Below are 21,620 nucleotides of genomic sequence, written 5' to 3'. Positions count from 1 at the left end.
TCTGATCAAGAAGTCTTTCCCCCAGACGCTAGTTTACGTGCACAGGCACGTATACCAGCGAAGAAATGTAAGGACGCTTCTCGAGCAGGTGAGACTGCTGCGGAAGGCGCTGAGGACGCTCGTCCTCATCAGGACGCTCTACCGTCAACGAGCAGTAAGCGTCATAAAGAAGACAGCCGTATTAAGGCTGCATCTATCAAGGATAGGGGTCCTTTGATAAAGCCAAGACCCGCCATTAGGACGCCTTCTCCTGACAGACGGTCTCCTCTTCCGTTTAGAGAAGAAGGAGAGCTAAGTAATTCTGCCGAATCGGCTGAAGAGGAACCTGCTACAGCCCCTTCTATCTCGGACTATAAGGTCCTCGTACGACTCTTGCGGTCTTTGTTTGAAGATAAATTTCAGCCCGCAGCTCCCAAGTCTCCTCCTTCGCAGTTTTCCTCATCTAAAACTGGGAAAATCCCGGAGTTTGTAGAGATGAAGACTTCTCTATCAACAAAACGTGCTTTCAAAAAGCTCCAGGACTGGATGATACGAAGGAGAGAGCAAGGTAAGACGACCTTCGCATTACCTCCTACTAGACTTAGTGGAAAAGGGGGCATTTGGTATAGAACCAAAGATGAAGTGGGAATTCGTATCCCTTCTTCTGCTCAGGGAGATTTCTCCAGCCTTGTGGATTTGCAGAGGAGGTCGCTTTTACCCTCTGCCAAGGTAACTTGGACCGCGTCGGAGACTGACCATCATTTGAAGGGTCTGCTCAGGACGCTGGAAGTCTTCAACTTCCTTGACTGGTGTTTGGGAGTTCTGGATATGCAAGCGAGAAGCCCAGAATCTCTTAGTCTGGGGGAGCTGTCCAACGTGTTAGCATGTATGGACAAAGCAGTCAGGGATGGTTCGGAGGAGCTCGTATCTCACTTTGGAACAGCTTTACTAAAAAAGAGAGCTTTGCTGTGCAATTTCACAGCTCGTTCGGTGACGCCAGCTCAGAAAGCAGATTTGTTGTTTTCGCCTCTTTCGAATCATCTCTTCCCCCAGACTTTGGTTAAGGACCTGACGAACAGCTTACAAGAGAAGGCTACTCAGGACCTTTTGGCCCAGTCTACTAGACGGTCAGCCGTACCTTCAACCTCTTCGGCTGCAGTTCGTCCGCCGAAGAAAGTTAAGCCCTTTCGTGGGGCTCCCCCTCGAGAGCAGCTCCTCGAGGGAGAGGGTTTTCACGAGGAAGAGCTTCCTTTAAGCCAAAGCCTTCCAAGTGAAAAGCATGTCCTTCAGACACCAGTCGGAGCCAGACTGAAGTATTTTGCGGGAGCGTGGAGAGAGAGAGACACGGACTCTTGGTCCCTCAAGATCGTGGAGCAGGGGTACAAGATCCCCTTTTTGGAACTTCCTCCTCTTTCTACGACTCCCAGAGACCTTTCTCCATCCTATCAAGGAGAAAAGAAGAAAGTCTTGTTCGATCTTCTTCAACAGATGATCGACAAAAGAGCGGTGGAACAAGTCGCGGACCTGCAGTCTCCAGGTTTTTACAACAGAATCTTCCTGGTACCAAAGCAGTCGTCAGGTTGGCGTCCAGTTCTAGATGTGAGCAGGCTCAATCTTTTCGTGGAAAAGATCAAATTCACGATGGAGACGCCTCATTCTGTTCTGGGAGCTTTGAGACCGGGCGACTGGATGGTATCCTTAGACTTGCAGGACGCGTACTTCCACATCCCGATCCACCCTCTTTCAAGAAAGTATCTAAGATTTGTCTTGAACAACAAAGTATGGCAGTTCAGAGCTATGTGCTTCGGACTGACCACGGCTCCAATGGTGTTCACAGTGGTGATGAAGAATGTAGCGAGGTGGCTACACTCTTCGGGAATAAGAGTTTCCCTATACCTCGACGACTGGCTGATCAGAGCGTCGTTGAGAGAGAAGTGTCTGAAGGATGTGCAGTTCACTTTAGCCTTAGCGAAGTCCCTGGGACTTCTGGTCAACCTCGAAAAGTCGCATCTGACCCAACACAGTCCCATCGTGTATCTGGGGATTCAGATGGATTCAGTGGCTTTTCGAGCGTTTCCGTCCCAGGAACGTCAGCGGCTAGGCTTAGAAAAGATCTCAGCCTTTCTAAGGAAAGAGACTTGCTCGGCGAGGGAATGGATGAGTCTGCTGGGGACCATTTCCTCGCTGGAAAGGTTTGTTTCCTTGGGAAGACTGCACATCAGGCCTCTCCAATTCTTCTTGGCAGACGAGTGGAAGGCCAAAGACGATCTCAATGCAGTATTGAGAATATCGATTCCTATCAAGAACCATCTAAGATGGTGGTTGGACCCTCAGAAGCTTCAAGAGGGCGTGTCCCTAAGTCTTTTGAGCCCCGACCTAGTGTTGTTTTCAGACGCTTCCATCACAGGATGGGAGCAACACTAGGGGGGAAGGAATGTCAGGCTCCTGGAGAGGGGAACAGGTAGCCTGGCATATAAATGTCAAAGAACTGGCAGCAGTCTTTCTGTCCCTGCAGTTCTTCGAGAAGAGTTTGGAAAACAAGATTGTTCAGATAAACTCGGACAATACCACAGCACTCGCTTATTTAAAAAACCAGGGAGGAACACACTCCAGAACGTTGTACTCCCTAGCGAGAGAGATTCTGCTGTGGGCAAAAAGAAAGAAGGTGACTATCCTGACGAGATTCATTGCAGGAGTGCAGAACGTCAGGGCAGACCTCCTCAGTCGTCGAGACCAAGTCCTTCCGACGGAAATAGGACCTTGCACGAGGACGTTTGTCGAGACCTGTGGACGCTGTGGGGACGTCCACTGGTCGACTTATTCGCAACGTCAAGGAACAAGAGACTTCCTCTTTACTGCTCCCCGGTCCTGGATCCAGAAGCAATCGCGGTAGACGCTTTGCTTTGGAATTGGACGGGCCTAGACCTATATGCCTTCCCACCATTCAAGATTCTGGGGGAAGTCATGAGGAAGTTTGCGGCCTCGGAAGGGACAAGGTTAACCTGATCGCTCCGATGTGGCCAGCGAGAGAATGGTTCACAGAGGTCATGTCTTTCCTTGTAGACTTTCCAAGGACATTGCCCTGGAGGAAAGATCTACTCAAACAGCCTCACTTCGAAAGGTTTCACCAAAACCTCTCCGCTCTGAGTCTGACTGCGTTCAGACTATCGAAAAGTTGGCCAGAGCGAGAGGTTTTTCGAAAGCAGCTGCGAGAGCAATCGCACAGGCGAGACGTGCTTCCACAAGAGCTGTTTACCAGTCGAAGTGGGCTTCCTTCAGGGCATGGTGTAAAAAGGAGGGAGTTTCCTCTTCCTCGACCTCTGTGAACCAGATAGCTGATTTTCTGCTATTTCTCAGAAATGTGCAGAAATTAGCGGTCCCTACCATCAAGGGATACAAAAGCATGTTGTCAGCGGTTTTTAGGCACAGAGGCCTAGACCTGTCTGACAACAAGGATATTCATGACCTTTTGAAGTCTTTCGAGACCTCGAAGGTTCCCTCAAATGAGACCTCCATCATGGAATCTGGATGTAGTCCTGAAATTCCTTATGTCGAACACTTTCGAACCGCTTCAGACAGCGTCTCTTCGAAACCTGACAAGGAAGGCTCTTTTCCTAACTTCTCTTGCGACGGCTAAGAGAGTTAGTGAAATTCAAGCGTTTAGCAAGTTAATGGGCTTCAAAGGGGACAATGCTGTCTGCTCGTTGAACCCATCTTTCTTGGCGAAGAATGAAAATCCTTCGAACCCTTGGCCGAAGACTTTCGAGATCAAGGGTATGTCAAGTCTGGTGGGCCAAGAACCAGAGAGAGTCCTTTGCCCGGTAAGGGCTCTCAAGTTCTACGTGCATAGAACTAAAGAGGTAAGAGGTCCCTCAGGTAACCTCTGGTGCTCTGTGAAGAGGCCAGAGTTACCTTTATCGAAGAATGCTGTGGCTTTCTTTCTAAGGGACACCATTCGGGAGGCTCATTCATCTTTCCAGAAGACTGATTTGAGCCTCTTCCGAGTAAAAGCGCACGAAGTACGAGCCGTCGCTACCTCTCTTGCCTTCCAAAAGAACATGTCAATCAAGGACATCCTTGATTGCACCTTTGGAGGAGCAACTCCGTCTTCGCCTCACATTACCTAAGGGATGTGAGAACGATCTATGACGATTGTAATGCACTGGGGCCACCATACGTTTCTGCGGACACAGTATTGGGTCCGGAAGTAGCTCTTTCCCTATTCCTAGTTAGGTTTAAGTTAGGTTGTTGTGTTTTTAGGTTGTGGTGAGTCTTTTGTGAAGATCTCCCATCATTTAGTTAGTGTTAAGGGGTTTTGTGTATAGTTGGTCAGGTGGTGGTCAGTTGCTTCGTTGCCCTCATTTGTATGGCCTCGATGATCTTGTCACGCTGAGGTCTCGCACCCGTTGACAGATCATCCAGAGCGCACCAGCACTACAGGTCTCCACCTGGCTGGCAACTCTGTGATTAAGCAAAAGCAGCCTTACGTGACAGTAATCACATAGTCTACTTTGCAAACAGGTAAGGAACCAAGATGTATATCATCTACTTAATTTAAGTTTCCCAAAAAATCCTATTCTGTCCTCTTCCCACCATCCGAAGGTGGGATTCAGCTATATATATATCTTGTCAGGTAAGTGGCATGAACAAAATGTTATTGTTATTATACAATTAAGTTTGTTCATACTTACCTGGCAGATATATATAATTAAAGTGCCCACCCTCCTCCCCTCAGGAGACAGAGGCATTAATAAAAAATATGAATAGAAAATGGGAATGGTTCCTGATATCCGCCTCCCAGCGGCGGGAATGGGTACTACCACCTGGCCGCCCACTGCGTGTGCCGCGAGTTTTGAAATTTCTGTCGGACGTCAGAAAATACAGCTATATATATATCTGCCAGGTAAGTATGAACAAACTTAATTGTATAATAACAATAACATTTTTAAAGTATGTTTTAGAAGTGGAGAGAGAGGAGAGAGAGAGAGAGAGGAGAGAAGAGAGACGAGAGAGAGAGAGAGAGAGGAGAGAGCGAGAGAGAGAGAGAGAGAGAGAGAGAGAGAGAGAGAATTATAGTATTGGTGACAGATTGTGATGGGGAAAGGCAGAAGAAAGAGTGGTGGGTCGGTGCACAGATACCTGGGAAACACGGTGATATGGCTGCCAAGATCATGCTGCACTATGCTAGATGAATTGAAGGATCTTAGTATTCAAGTTAATTCTCTAAAGGCCCATCCACATCAGGAAACATTATTTGCAGACAGTTTGCAAACAATGTTTCCTAGTGTGGACAGGTCTTAAGAAACTCATATCCTAATCTTGATTTCATTCGACAGTTGCCATAACATTCAAAAATTGTAAAAAGATGTGGAAAATTTCAAACACAGGCTGCCGTTATTCTTGCTCTCTTGATATAGTCTGTACTTTTGAAAATCGGGTTTCATCCAAAAATCATTCATGAAAAAAGCTGTGTTAAGTAAAAAATATTTATTACCACAAATAACTCAATATATATTGCACAGGCAATTAAAGTTTTATATCGTGCAAACAATCCTGAAGTGCTGGGAGATCTTGGACCCTTGCGGCAATGTAATGCAGTCATGTAAGCTAACTACAAACTGCTTTGTAATGGGAGCCTAGCCTGAACATCTTTTGAGGTGACATACTACTTTAACCTTGATAAAGATTTATTTTTAAAGACGGCAGCTTCGGTCTTGTGGATGCAACTAGATTTGCTCAACCTACCTTAGCCGTTGCAACACTGACTGCCATTGACGTCAGCTAACTTTAAATGCTTTGGAATACAAATATAAATTTGTAGAAACTAAAATAATTACATTCACCACATACAATGATGCAATAATATTCGCGTTCATGAAGGAAAACGAGCAAATATTGTCGTCGTAATACATAATAATACAATCAGAAATTCACATTCTATCTACCGGATGTCTATGAACGAATCCAACCGAGAAATTCCAATTACTTCGGACGTATATCGTGTTTTAAGTATCTGAACGGTTTTGTTTTGCAGTTTTAACTTATATGATATAATTTGCAATGTATTCATAGTCTAGAGTAAATTTAGCAACATTATGTCTTTTCAGTTAAAACAAATGGGAAATTTGATGAATGAAAGCTAATGAAAACTGTATCCTGACTTTCCTTGCCGAGTGTACATAGCTGTATTCCCCGATGCGAGGCAGTACATATTAATTTAAGTACATTACTAGATGATGCAATACTTATGTATGCTTTATATTATCACAGTACTTGAACGGCAAGTTCCTAACTGCTCATGAAGGTGGGCATCTTCCAGTTATGGCAGAAATAACAACTGGTGTGGTGTATGGTCAAGAAAACCTCATTACTGTGGCTATCAACAATACCCTCACTCCTACCACTGTGCCCCAAGGAAAAATAGTTTACAAGAATGACCCAACAAGGTAAAAAGCCTCTTGTCTGTTTTTGCAGAGTTAGTTGCATCTAACTTTTTTTGGAATAGGTTTTTGTTCCCATCTTTTAGAATAGGTTTTTGTACCCATCTTTTAAGAATACTAATCTTAGTAACTCCATACTGGCACATGAAAACAAACCTTAAATTAAATATAGAGAAAAAGAATTGTTCTGTCATTTTGCGAGCTGATTAAATTGATATTTGTGAAATTTGGTTTTATCCTGGATCAGCTTCTGTATGATTTGGCACCACTGTTTGGTAAGTCTAGGAGGATCAGATTGTTTCATTTCAAATCAACCATATTGCTTGAACTTATTCATAAAATATTTTAGACTCTGTGTTATATAGAATAGATCAGTGGAAATATATTTATTGTTGAACGTTTTAAAAATGCTAAACATTCCAGGTACCCTGATGGTTATTTTGTTCAAGAATATAACTTTGACTTTACAAATTATGCTGGAATACATCGTCCTGTGTACATCTACACTACTCCTCGCACTTACATTGATGATATTGTCGTTACCACAGACATTGATGGAACTGACGGTAAGTAAACATCAAGCTCTTAATGATTGTTATATTAGTTACAGTGCAGATTTCAAGTTTTATTTACATGTACAGGAGTTAAGGAACATGGAAAAAATTGACTTGAGTGGATTCCATTCTACTAACAAAGAGGATTGATATTTAAATGTAAAACATGATTCATTTTACAGGAATCATCAGTTACAATATAACATACGAGTCGCTTGATGCAAGAAAAACTTCACTTCGGGCGAGTGGTTGCTCTATTAAACTGCTTGATAAAAATGGTGCGCATGTTAAGAGCGCTATGGGCTGTGTTGGCTCTATCAAAGTTGAAAATGCAACTTTGTGGTGGCCATACCTCATGGACGAAAACCCTGGATACCAGTATACAATGATTGTAAGCTTTTCTGTCTCTCTGAAATTATAGTTTTATGCATGACACTTACCTGGCAGGTATATATATAGCTGTATTTTCTGAAGTCCGACAGAATTTAAAAAACTTCCGACACACGCAGTGGTCGGCCAGGTGGTTAGTACCCATTCCCGCCGCTGGGAGGCGGGTATCAGGAACCATTCCCATTTTCTATTCATAAATTTTCTGTCGCCGGTACTGAAAACACCTGTTTTCAGTACCTCCGGCTTAGGATTTTGGAAACTTCATTTGCCGCTAAGTATCCTAATTGTCTTTTAATTTATTTACTTGGATTTGTGGCTAGGCATACGCTATCTTAAATTGATTTGAATTTGATTCATTTTTGCATAAGATATCTGAATCTAGTTAGGCTAGTTTCAGAGGGTGTTGTCTGCAAAGATAGGGTGTGGCTACCGAAAGCTTCGGTAGTTCCGCACTTGGGGGGCGCAATTAATCAGTAAACATGTCTATTTCCGTAAGGAAAAAGTATGATTCATATGTACGCAATTAATCAGTAAACGTGTCTAATTCCGTAAGGAAAAAGTTTGTTTAGTATGTACGCAATTAATCAATTACGAAAGTCAGGGTAGTGATACTGCTAACCTTCCGGTAGACTTTATTTTGCCTAACCTAACGCTGTAGTATGGCCTACGGGTTATGACTATGTCTGCGAGAGGTGATCGCTCTCCTTCATTGTTGTGAAGAGTTCTACTTCTGTTTTTGTTACGCCTAACCCTGTAATGTTGCCTTCGGGCCCTAAAACAGTGTCTGTAGAGGTTATTGCCCTTTCTCTTATACTATTTCGATTCGTAACTTAGAATCGAAAGTGCTTGCTTTAGAGAGCAATAGTGAAGTGGCTAAGTGCAGTGACAGTGCCCCTTGTGTAGTGGAGGGTGCGTCAGATCGGCCTTATAACGCCTCTAGGTCTAGACCTCTGTCGAACTCCCAGAACCAAGGGAGAGGGCATGTCGAAAGCCGAAGGAGGGTTACAGGGAACCCCACCGATCTGGCGTGCCTTCGGCAGTTTCTGATGAAAATCCCCAGACTGCCAAAGTGCGTGCACATGCACGAATCCTGAAGGATTGCTTCTCGTCCTCCGAGGCGTCCTCCCCGCACAAGGGTTGGAGCTCTCGGAAGGACTCGCGCCCTCTAAGAAGCTTTATAGAAGAGGACGCTTCACGTCCCTTCTCCCTCGTTATGTGTTTCTGTGAGAAGTAAGAAGGCGAAAGTTGCCTGATCACGTGTACTTCTTTCCACCAAGAAATAGGAAAAAGAAGGCAGTTTCTCTCGCTTGTTTTGACGCCTGTCAGGAGCGTGACGCTTTTCTGCACGCTTATTTGGACGATCGGCTTGAACAGGACGCTCGGATGGACGCACTCACCAGTGGACGCCCGAGCGTCCTCGCCAGTGGCCGCCGAGCGCGCACCAGGACGCCGAGCGTCCTCGCCAGTGGACGCCGAGCGCGCACCAGGACGCCGAGTCCTCGCCAGTGGACGCCGAGCGCGCACCAGAACGTTTCTGTGGAACTCTTCAAGCTCTTGTTAAGATTTGAGCCTCAAGAAAGTGAACAGAACTTCGTCTTCGAAACCCAGCAAGACCTCGGGTTTCGTGAATTCAAGAGGTCTCTGTCAATATTATATTGCTTTTCGCAAAGGTGGATGGAGTTAAGGAAAGCTCAAGGGAAGATCTCGTTTTCTCTACCTCAGTCAAGACTTTGAGATAAGACAGTTACGGGTTATGTAAAGGCTCGACGTCCTGAACGTCAGGATTTTCGGCAACGTTCAGTAGGATTCTTGCAAAGGCACTCATCAAAAGGACGCTCTTCAGGAAAGCGCAAGACAGGACTTCCTTTGCCATACTGCCAATAAATTTAAAGCTTTTTAGACCATCTGAAAGGGTTTTTCAGATGATAGATTTTGTTAGTTTCTAGTCGAGACTTCCATGCCGATTGAGCATCGTCGTTCTACCTACCGTAAGCCCAGTCTCTTAACAGGATTCTTGTCCCTTCCTTGTTTGAGACGGGAATCGAAAAATAAAAGGCTCGACTTCCTGGATTACGTTTTGTCAATTCAGTGACTTTCCCCCATTGACAATATACTATCGTTTTGTCAAGTAAGTGGGTCTCCCCTCATTGACAAAATATCTCTCTGTACCGTTAATGGGTTAGTTCTCATTGACAAACATCTCATTAACTTGATATTGCGTAAGCGAATAAGGACAAGGTTCGGAAGAGCTCTCCTTCCTCATTCGCAGACTCGTACAAGAAATAGACTTGTAGACTACGTCAATGAACGCTTATGTCCAGTATCTTAAGAAGCTTGAGCTGTCTGCTTCGATTCTCTAAGTTTTGTTCATGAAACTTGCCTGTCAGATATGTATGTAGCTGTATTTCCGAATTCAGCTATATATATGTCTGCCAGGTAAGTATGAACAAACTTTATTGTGATATAATAAAATTTTTTGCCTTGCGTTATTTTACTACTGGTTGGTTCAAGTCATACACGCTTGCTGTAGTTACCTCTTCGGATGGCAACCGAGAGGTCTATTGTCTACTATTTTAAGGACATTTAATCGTCACTCCCTGCAGCCTTCCAGGAGTTTCCGATTTATCTTTTACCGTTGTATGGTAGTGTTCTGACGACACAAACGCATCTATATATTTAGCGTTTTCTGTTTCGCTTAAATATACCAGCTTGAGAGTCTCTTTTTGTTAAAAAATAACGGACCTATTTCTTCGTAGAATAGGGTAGCTGGCAACCCAGACATAAAGTTGAGAGACGACGTTCGTAAGCTGCTGGCTGCTGCTGTGTCTGACTGTCCAAGTTCCAAACTTCCAAACCGAGCCAGTAACAGATCGTGCGCTGTCATGCCCTGTAGGTTACATCTCTCTCTCTGCCGGGATTGACTGACTAACCGTATCTCTGTGCTGGCGGTTACGTCTCTCCTGCGGGATTGACTGACTAAACTGTATCTCTGTCCTACAATCACGGACTTTAGCCTAAGATTGAGGGGATTTCTTACGTGAATGAATAAACGTTGCATTAGTTTTGCCTTACTATGTTCAACAGAGTTATCTCTTAATCCTTTCGGTGCTCGTTACCGCACGGTATAGAACTACGAGTCTACCGCAACATTGCACTTTTATATGCTCTCCTGCTTAGGCAAAGCGCAGCCTTATAGGGAAGTAAGTATACTCGGGGAGGGAATGGATGAGCTTGCTGGGGACCATTTCCTTCCTGAAGAAGTTTGTTTCCCCGAATAGACTGCAATTCAGACCACAGTTTTTTCCTACCGGGAAACTGAAAATATTATTCAAGATCTAGGAATTATTCTGAACATCTCTCAGTGCGTCATGATAGAAAGAAGGTGCCGGACATCTGGATAGTGTTTCAGATGTCCTGGATCTTAATCTGAAAGAAGTAAATGCAATTCGGTCGTCCCTCCAGTCCTCGAAACGAGTTTTTGGAACCAGTGGTCCACATCAACGCTGATATTCCACAGCTCTCTCATATCTTAAGAAGTATCTTCTCTCGGTCCCTGCTCGAGTTTACGAGAAAGAGCCTATTATAACAACAGGCGTAGAATGTAACGATCATCTAGAGGTTCGTTACAGGATTGCAAAAGTCCGTACGAATCGTCTCGATCGACGGCAGCAACGATAGATTACTAACATGCTAGGTATTTTAATTAAGTGGTGTTCTTTTTATGGTTGTCTGAGAGGGTTATTTCCTCTTCAGTATGTGAAGTGTAATGTGTTACGTTAGCTTTGTGTGTGGTTCAGGTGGTCTAACTTATCCTAGCATGAATGCCCCTGGTAAGAGAGGGCTAGGGTTTCCTGTCAACAAATTGGTCCCGTCCAGTTGTCAGACCCTTGTTATTAGCTTTCTCAACAAACAGGTCACATCCTAGTTGAGAGCTACTAAGGTTTAGCAGGCTAAGAGGCAGGACCTACGAAGTCAGCTACCTTAGCAGGTAAGGAACTTAATAAATAATTTTAAAAATTAGTTAATTTTGAATTATGACGATGTTGCTGTCTGTGACCCACCTCCAAATGTGTCAATCAGCTATATATATACCTGCCAGGTAAGTGTCATGCATAAAAATGATATTGTTATGATACAATAAAGTTTTATGCATACTTACCTGGCAGGTATATATAATTAAATTCCCACCCTCCTCCCCTCAGGAGACAGGGTTCAGAGAAAATCTGAGGAAAACGGGAATAGTTCCAAGTACCAGCGCCACGGGAACTTGGGGGAGATCACCTGAACTACCAGTGGTCTACGCGGTTGCCGAGAGTTTTGAAAATTCTGCCAGTGCGAACAGACAACAGAGAATGTTGTTTGACAGATTTGCATCTGTCAAACAACAAAGACCTTCACGATCATTGAGGTCTGTGGAATCTCGATTCTAGCTCACCATCTACTTTTTGTCTCGCCTGTTTTCTCGGAGTCAGACACTCGTGCGAGATCAGGCGACATATAGTAGCCCTGAGTTTCTTATTGACGAAGTCGATTGCGGACGACGTTGGGTTGCGTTGATACACCCACAAGGTTTGCTTAGATTGAATCGCCCAGGCAGTCCAGACACTCATCCTTCAGCTAAGAATAGTGCCTTTTGGTCTTCAGGGTACAGCCTTGCTGTCCTTGATTCGTCTGACTGGTCAACTGGTCGTTCACCTGACTTTAGTACAGACTGTGCATTTCCGGATCGAAGCTTTCAATATGGAACTTAGACGTAGTCTGAAGTTCTTGATGTCAAAGCATTCGAACCTCTCCTGCCTGTTAACTTCTTGTATGTGATCAGGAAGGCCTTCTTCTAACCACCCTAGATACGACAAAGAGGGTTAGTGAGATTTTAAGCCATCGTCACAAGTTTTGGCTTTAGAGAACACAAGGAGGTGTGCTCTCTAAGCCTTTCGTTATGGCCTAAGAATGGAAACCCTTTTTGTCCTTGGGCCAGGATCTTGGAAGCAAGGATGGCACAAGTTAGTGGGCAGGAGCCAGAGAGAGTCCTGTGCCCTGTCAGGTCTCTCAAGTTTTATCTACTTAAAATCAAGAAAGTCGAAGTCAGTCGGGCAATCTGCAGTGTTCCGAAAAAGACCAGACTTGCCCATATCGAAGTACACATGGTTTTAGGGTTAAGGAGTTCTTTCAAAAAATGCTCCTTCATTGTGTTTGCACAAAGATTTGAAAGCTTTTTATCTGAATGCTCACGAGGTGAGGGCGCGGCCTCGGAAGCATTTCAACAGAGCATGGCACTCAGCAACATCCTGAGTACCATGTTTTAGCGAAGCAACTCTGGGTTCACTTCACACTCCCTGCGAGATGTGAAGATGGCATATGAGATCTGCTGCTCGCTAGGGCCATACGGTGTCTGCAGACACAATCTTGGGGGCAAGAAGTACTACTCATCCTATCCTGTAGAAAATGGTTAGGAAGAGCTCTTAATTTAGTTGTGGAGTCGCTGACCAAACGGGCGAAACTTTTCTTAACTCTGAAGTCCTTAGTTAAACACACATTTAACTTTGGTTGGCTAGGTTGGTCAGGTGGTGATATAATATTTAATTTATATATTTTGATTTTATTTACTTCGTTAGCCCTCATGGTATGGTCAATATGGTCTAGTCACATTGTGGTCACGCCCCCGCCCCCGTTGACAGATCATCTGGAGTGCACCAGCTTTATAGGTCTATACCTCGCTGGCAACTCTAGTAAAGCAGAAGCAGACTTGGGTGACAGTAATCACGAAGTCGGCTATGCTAACAGGTGGAACCAAGATGTAAATCATCTGCATGCATTTGTGTCCCAAAATCCTTCTATTCTGTCCCTTCCCACCTCCAACGGTGGGGTTCAACTATATATATATATCTGACAGGTAAGTTCATGAGCAAAATGATATTGTTATGATACAATAAAGTTTGTTCATACTTAACTGGCAGATATATATATATTCAAGTACCCACCCACCTCCCCTCAGGGGACAGTGGAAATAAAAATTATGAATAGAAAATGGGAATGGTTCCTGATACCCGCCTCCCAGCGGCGGGAATGGGTACTAACCACCTGGCCGACCACTGCGTGTGTCGGAAGTTTTTTAAATTCTGTCGGACTTCAGAAAATACAGCTATATATATACCTGCCAGGTAAGTATGCATAAAACTTTATTGTATCATAACAATATCATTTTTATTGCTTTGTGCTTCTTGTGTATGATTTTTTCAATAAAGTGAAAAGTTATATTCATATTTTAAAACTTTCTGCAATACTAAACAGGTTGCCGTATCTGACGAAGAAGGAAACCTAGACCTTTATCCCCAGAAGGTGGGAATTCGTGTTGTTGGATGGAACTCGACAACTCTCACCATCAATGGTGTTCCTGCATATTTACGTGGCTGTGGAAGGCATGAAGATTCTGATGTAAGCTGCTGTGAAAATGTTTAGTGAAAATATATACTAAGTATAGGAATCCAATTCCAAGATAGATGAGTTAATTAGGTGATTGAAATGCTCGGGATTTTACAAGTGTATTTTAACGTTATAGTTTATGTTGGGTTCTGGATTTTCAGTATGTGACATATAAAATGTATTATGAAAAATTATATAAAAATATAAATACGTACCTAATTTTATAGATTACATTAGATACAAAATCCCGTAAGAGAAAGAAGCTAGTTTTACTAATGAATTTTGGAGTATAAAATTGTGCTTTTGCCTTCAGATTAGGGGTAAAGGTGTGGATTATCCTTTAATTGTGAAAGACTTCAGTTTACTGAAGTGGCTTGGAGCCAACAGCTTCCGAACATCTCACTATCCGTATGCCGAAGAGATCATGGATATGGCTGATCAGGAAGGCATCATGATTGTGGATGAAAGTCCTGCAGTAGGCCTCAGGTATGTATGTTCATTTTAATCTTTTTGTTTTATTACACGCATTTTGTTGGACTGTTTGATGCGTTTGTGTGAGAGGAACTTTTATGAAAATAAAATTCATACATGAATGTAAGGCTGGAATTGGTGTGTTGATTAGCTTAGTAACAGCACTAGTATATTGTATTTAATTCTTAGCTTCAGCATTCTAAAAGTAGTTTTTTCATTTTCAAGTATTATTGACTTCTCCAAATTTATGAAGTGTAGAAGTTGCAAGCCTTTAACCGAGTATTGCAGGAGAAGTACATAGTTTTATAGTAAAAACTATTGACTAACATTTCGTTTCATCATAGTTTGGATGTAGTCTAGTGTATGGTGTCATATTACCATATATCAATCTTTTGCAGTGGCTTTGGTGAAGAGTTGATGAATAACCACATAACTGTTATGAAGGAACTCGTTCGAAGGGATAAGAATCGTCCGTCAGTCATCATGTGGAGTGTTGGCAATGAGCCAGTTTCAAATCAGCCTGCTGCTAAAGATTATTTCAGGTAAGTGTTTAAAGTGGCATCCTATGTTATATTAATATCTGATATGAGTAGGGCTGCATTTACTTAAAAAACAAAAAATGGCATGGTATAGCATTATTTTAAGGTTGACGTACGTATAATGAAAAATATCCATACTTGCATTTTGATGAGGCTGATGCTGATAGTAGCATAGATATTTTAACCCTTAAACGCCGACTGGACGTATTTTACGTCGACATTTTTTGTCTCTCGGGTGCCGACTGGACGTATTTTACGTCGACATACAAAAGTTTTTTTTTAAAAATTCGCGGAAAAATACTTATAGGCCTACCAGCCTAAAACTTTTGAATCATGCACCTTGGGGGATGCTGGGATTTCACGGATCAAGGTGTTGTTTTGTTTACAATCGTTACGCAGGCGCGAATTTCTTTCTTATCGCACTAAAAAGTATCTGTGACACATCTCGGAAATTATTTCGTCACTTTGACATAATTTTTGTACCATTGTAAATTAGCCGTTACATGAAGTATTATATGTGAAAATGTGCGCATTTTTATGTAAAATACAACAATAAAATACTCATGATTGTAGCTTTTATCAGTTTTGAGATATTTTCATATAAATAACGATAAATTCCAAAATTTCAACCATCGGGTCAACTTTTGACTCTACCGAAATGGTCGAAAAACGCAATTGTAAGCTAAAACTCTTATATTTTAGTAATATTCAATCATTTACCTTAATTTTGTAACTAATTGGAAGTCTCTAGCACAATATTATGATTTATGGTGAATTTATGAAAAAACTTTTTTCTTACGTCCGCGCGGTAACTCTTCCGAAAAAAATCATACATGCGATTGTGGTAATGTTTGCACCATTTAAAAATTAGCCGTTATATAAAGTTTTATATATGGAAATGTGCGCAATTTCATGCACAATACATCTAAAAACAACCCATGGTTGTAGCTTTTATCAGTTTTGAGATATTTTCATATAAATAACGATAATTGCCAAAATTTTAACGTTCGGTCAACTTTGACTCTAAAGAAATGGTCGAAAAACGCAATTGTAAGCTAAAACGCTTATATTCTACTAATATTCAAGCATTTACCTTCATTTTGCAACAAATTGGAAGTCTCTAACACAATATTTGGATTTATGGTGAATTTATGAAAAAAATAACATTTTCTTTACGTCCGCGCGGTAACTCTTCCGAAAAAATCATACGTGCGATTGTGGTAATGTTTGCACCATTTTAAATTAGCTGTTACATAAAGTTTTATATATGAAAATGTGCGCAATTTCATGTAGAATACAACAAAAAATAATTGAAGGTTGTAGCTTTTCTCATTTTCGAAATATTTGCATATAAATCACGATAAATAGAAAAAAAACCACGTTCTCGGTCAACTTGACTCTACCGAAATGGTCACGAAAAACGCAATTTTAAGCTAAAACTCTTACAGTCTAGAATAATATTCAGTCATTTATCTTCATCTTGAAACAAATTCGAAGTCTCTAGCAAAATATTTAGATTTATGGTGAATTTAAAAAAAAAATCTTTCCTTCCCTCCGCGCGCGGATTCTCCGCCACAAATCTCCGAAATGCGTACGTACCATTCTCGGAATATTTGCTCCGTTTCATATTAGGCATTTCATAGAGTTTTATATATGAAAATGTGCGCAATTTCATGTAGAATAAAACAAAAAATATTTGAAGGTTATAGCTTTTCTTATTTCCGAAATAATTGCATATAAAAAATATATATATAAAAAAATTCGACATTCGGTCAACTTTAACTCGTCAGATATGGTCGAAAACTGCAATTGTAAGCTAATACTCTTACATTATAGTAATATTCAATCATTTGTCTTCATTTTGAAAGAAATTGGAAGTCTCTAGGACAATATTTAGATTTATGGTGAATTTTTGAAAAAAATATTTGTTTACGTCCGCGTTTTACGAATTCATGCATTATTTTGTGATAATATTTTCTCTGTGTTGCTTTTATCATTTTACAATGTGTTATATACCAAAATGATTGCAATTTAGTGTACATTACAACGAAAAAAAAGTAACTTGTTACCTTTAACCGTTTTGCGCACAGCGCGATTTGAATACAATTATATGAAATTTGTTTCGTTTTTGCGCTATCATATATTGCATTATTTATATATGATAATGATATTTTTTTTCATTTCTGATGGTTGCATACTAAACTTCAGCGATTACAAAAAAAGGAGCCAAAAATTAACTCTTAATCTTGAAAACTAAGCGCGCTGTGATTTTTTGAAAAAAATATTTTTTCCGCTTCTGCGCTCACTCTGAAACACCTCCGGCACACGGGAGACAAATTTTTTTTTACCGCTTCAGCGTCAGAGGGTTAAAATGTGCTGTACTTTATTCATAATTATTATTCTTTTCATTTATATATATATATGTATAAGAGTGTGTGTGTGTGTGGAGGCAAGTGTAATATACTGTAAAAGTTTGCTAAAACAAGATACTGTATGGGAGTACAATTCCTAGTGGAAGTTATTAACATAATTAATTAAAAATTCCTTGTAAGACATTGGAACTTGTCCTGGAGGAGTAAAGAATGGTTAAGTGTTTTTGTTTGCAAGCCTTTGAGTTTCTCTGAAGCGCCAGTGCCTTTTGAAAGAATAACTCTCACTATAAAAAAGTTCCCTTGAGGAAATCTCAAATTTGGCCCCCTTTGGATAACATTTAGTCAAATGCACATTTAAAAGTATTTCAGGTTCTTCAGAAATATGTCTCTTGGAAGTAATGAGAGTCCTTCATTGTTAAATTGATCATTTTCAGTAGTGTAGTTTATGCCACCAAAGCTGAAGATCCTGATAACCGTCCTGTTACTTGTGCATTAAATAAGGCCAGAAACGTGGATCATGGTGTACGTAAAATTGCATTAGTATTTTGCTTAATAAATAGGAAATGTAGTTCTTAGTGATGTGGACTGTAGAGAGTATATGAGTGACACCAAAATAGTGCAGCAATGCTAGCTTTCAACAGAACCGTGTAGTGGCCAGAAATATCCTCAGCTAATGTACAGGTAGAATTGTTACTCCAAGTTCGTGTTATTAGTAAACTGTGCGAAGGTATTTAATAAGCGAAGGGGGTTTTTAGTGGTGATTGGACAGTATGTTTTTATTCATAGTTATACGTACTGCTTGCTGGTTTTAGAGTTATATACTGGACAGTATATTTCTTCTGTGTAAATTATTTAGAAGTTTTTCCCTGGCAGTAGAGGTGCATTGATAGTAGGGGTATATCTATGTTACTATTTTAAAGATATATGACTAGAAGTGGAGGTGCAGGACATTTTATTTTGGGTTAATTGCTTGGAGTGCTTTTGGGATTGGTGGTAAATTACACAGCGTACATGAATTTTTCAGAGTAACTTTAGTACTAATCTTATAAGATGTAGTCTAACACAGTACTATATAATTTTGTAGTGTGATCTAAAGCCATATGAATATCGTTTGGTACCTTTTTGTGTGTATTAGAGATGTTCTCGAATGCTATCCTTGTTATGACTTTCGGTGTAAGGGTAGGTTTAAATTTACTTAATTGTTTTGTAGTAACTCTGGTACTCCTCTTTTTATTAGAGAAATGTTATGCTTATGGCCAGAATTAATTTTAAACTTATTTGTCATCCAAATATTTCAGCAATGTAGTAAATGCTACAAAAGAAGCAGACTCATCCCAGCGACCAGTTACTTGTGTTTTGAGTTATGACAAAAATGGTGACCTAGCTGTACGTAACTCAGTTTTTTGTGTGTTGGGTAATGGCTGTAGATATTGTGAAGATTTTTTTTTTTTTTGCTTCATTATGACTGTAATTTGGAGTGAGCAATTTAGAATTTGTCGAGAGAGATTTTTGAATATGTGCTAGACCAAGTGGTCGTTTCATTGCTATTGTATTGATAGTTTAAATGCATTTGTTTTTTAATTTTTGCATTGTGCTGTATTTTTTGTTACATTATTTTCTGATGGCTTTGTGATTGCAAGTATACCTCTTCAATGTGACAGTTGCAGTACCTACATGTTAACACCCCCCACCCCTTTTTTTTTTTTGTGAAGAGTGAAGTAATAGTCAATTGTTCTATTTTGTTTATTGGTGTCTTCAAGTTATCAAATCCTTATGTGGCTGTCAGACCAAGAAGCTTAATACACAGTAAATATTCTCAGTAGTCTTTATAAGAACTTGTGTGCTTGAGTTTTTTTTTTTTAAGCATACATTATGTGGCATTTTAGCTTTAGGAATGTTTTTGTTGCTATTATTATTTCCTTGGCCATCTTTTCATGAAAAATGATTTTTGATCACGCTGAAGAAAATGGAGGGTACTATACTTATTTGTAGAAACATTGTAAAATTACCACAGAAGTGTATATTGAAGTTATTCCTTCACTTAGGTCATTAATTAATAAGAAATTTATGGCTCTTCTTGGCCTTTCTCTGATTGTAGGATATTGATTGGTCTCCTCTTATTGGGTTAGGCAAGGATGTTCAGGTTTTTTTATTGTGGTGTATGAAAGTTAGTGACTAAAGTTATGCTGCAAAGAGCATGATTCCAGATCATTACTGATCTGAAATTGTTTATCTTCCATACTCTTCTGGTGTACCAAAGAATTGTTAGCAGATTTTGTAAGTTCTCTGGAAATGTCCATATTTTATCCATGTCTAACTGTAAGTATTCTTGCACAAATTAAGAAAAAAATGTATGACCATAGCCTGGTATTCTTACCCGGTAGCTGATGATTGTAGATAAAAGGCTATGTTTGTTGAACCATCTATTTTAGAATGTCTGGAATTATACAAATTATAAGTGGTTTTGATAAATCATAAGAAAATGGGATGACATTGAAGTAAATGATGAGAGAATAAAGATGAATTTTATGGTTCCCAGGTCAGTTGTAGGAGCTACGCGCGAGGCTGACTCGACACGTCCAGTGACCTGTGTCCTTAATAAGGGTGCTTTACTTGAATTTGCAGTAGGTGCAAGACAAGGCTAAAATCAGTATACAGTTGCAATGTGTTTTGTGGTAGCAACTTTGCTTATGATCTTCTACTATCGTAGTGGAATGACAAATTTTCTACTTCTGATTCCATCTAATGATTCTGTTTATGTTTGTTCAGTGAACTGCGTTATAAGCCTTATTGCATTTCAGTTACTGCAATGCACATGCTTCCTCTGCAGATCTCTCTCAAAGTTGTATACTAGAAATGGGCTTTTATCAGTGTGAAAGAAAACATATACTATTGCTTTTATGTGAGTCATAAAATAGGTTAGTAAGTTCTTGATGAGGCTGAAAAAATGGAGGGGGCTTTCGGTAATATTTAGTGTCTTGGAATAGAGTATTAAATTGCTGTGTGACATCAGTTATGAAGTAAAATTGATGCATTTATATAGCAAATACCAGTATCTCAAGAGGGTGGTGGAGTAATCTTGTAGGGTGATCATAGGAGAGAATGTGTATGAGAACTCTACCACTAGTAACTTGTAGTACAGATTATAAACTATATTTGTTACATTTGCTGTGTCTCCATGTTCATAAACCTTTAACCTTAATCATGTTGCCTTTGATTCATGTGGTTTCTTGTAATTATTAACTGAACAGGGTACTGATTTGTCCAAGTTTTGTAATGTTTGCTGTATTATTTGGCTTTGCTTTCATTTATAAATTTCCTCCCTTCACCCTCAGCAATGTTGTCAACACAACTAAGTCAGAAGACTCAACAAGACCAGTTACCTGTGTTTTAAGTCAACCTAAAGAAATAGAACTTGGTGTACGTTGCATTTTTTTCTCTTCTATATTCAGTTTCTTTCTCATATTGGTGGCAGCCATGATTCCTCTCACTTAGTGAATTAAATCTAGTTTTGGGTTCTGGTTTTCATTGATATACATTTTGCCAAAAAATTTCACTGCTTTAGTCGAGACAATTTGTGTAGAAAGTATGAAGAGTAAAGGGAACCAACTACGTAATGCATAAAGCATAGAATTTTCCTCATTTTTAGTGGGAAATGCCTCGTTTGTTTTCAGTTTTTAGTTTGAAGACATATTCCTTAGGAATGATGGGAGCAGATTTTCATTTAGCAAGAATTTGAATTTAATTAAGTTTTTCTGTAGATTTGTAATTTTGTCTGCAAATGAAGTCCCACCCAAATTACTTGGATGAAAACTACCAGACGAAATGCTGTTGGTTAGTGGAAATGAAAACTTAGGAAATACAGGAGTGGTGGAATTTCACAGAGGCCCTTTGTGTCAGTGTTGGAGATAACGATCGTTGTAGTTTCAATTTTCTATAGCCATACACAGGCATATGCGTTTTCTTGTTTCTTAAATTGCTTATTACAAATACAAGATGGAATCATCATTTGCAATTTAACTGCTTATGTCCAACTCTTGATTTATTTAATGTTTTTGCATGGAGTTGTTTGTTGAAAGATTTTCTATGTAATTTTCCCTTCAGTTTTTATCAGTGTTCAAGATTGTTGCAATATTTGATACCATTGAATCTGTAAATAGTGCGTTAAATGTATTTTTGGCATGTATAGTGCATGAACAGTGTTCTTATGTCATTGTTCTTATATTTACTTTTTGTGATCAAAAGGGGAGGGTATAGAAACATACTTTGTGTTCACAGACAGCAGTAATATCTAATAGTATAGAGTTGTTAAAATACTGAAAAGGTTAGTTTAATCCTTGAGAAATTTACTTTAACCTATACATAATTGGAAATTTAGGCATATGTAATAGTGGTGTTTATTAAGTCATTCTGTGAGGATTGAAATTCTTGAATTAAAGTACAGTCATTTCC

At 40.1% G+C, this 21,620-nt stretch overlaps 1 protein-coding gene across 9 annotated transcripts in view; it reads left to right on the top strand.

Annotated features, from left to right (window-relative positions):
• Positions 1–21,620, top strand: part of LOC135203770 (beta-glucuronidase-like) — a 41,956-nt gene that overhangs the window by 12,584 nt on the left and 7,752 nt on the right. For 5 of the 9 annotated variants that reach the window (XM_064233732.1, XM_064233731.1, XM_064233736.1 and 2 more), the window contains exons 5-11: positions 6,250–6,425; positions 6,843–6,985; positions 7,156–7,364; positions 13,655–13,798; positions 14,100–14,272; positions 14,656–14,799; positions 18,467–18,554. In XM_064233732.1, coding sequence (XP_064089802.1) covers positions 6,250–6,425; positions 6,843–6,985; positions 7,156–7,364; positions 13,655–13,798; positions 14,100–14,272; positions 14,656–14,799; positions 18,467–18,554 — 1,077 coding nt within the window. Of the gene's footprint in view, positions 1–6,249; positions 6,426–6,842; positions 6,986–7,155; positions 7,365–13,654; positions 13,799–14,099; positions 14,273–14,655; positions 14,800–18,466; positions 18,555–19,707; positions 19,793–20,503; positions 20,589–21,620 lie in introns of all 9 variants that reach the window. The other 4 variants (XM_064233735.1, XM_064233740.1, XM_064233733.1 and 1 more) reach the window with 2 other exon arrangements.

This window comes from Macrobrachium nipponense, chromosome 36 (assembly GCF_015104395.2).
Source record: "Macrobrachium nipponense isolate FS-2020 chromosome 36, ASM1510439v2, whole genome shotgun sequence".
In the NCBI taxonomy this organism is placed as follows: Eukaryota; Metazoa; Arthropoda; class Malacostraca; order Decapoda; family Palaemonidae; genus Macrobrachium; species Macrobrachium nipponense.
The sequence above is the reverse complement of the archived record's forward strand: the minus strand, read 5'-3'. Positions and strand labels throughout refer to the sequence as shown.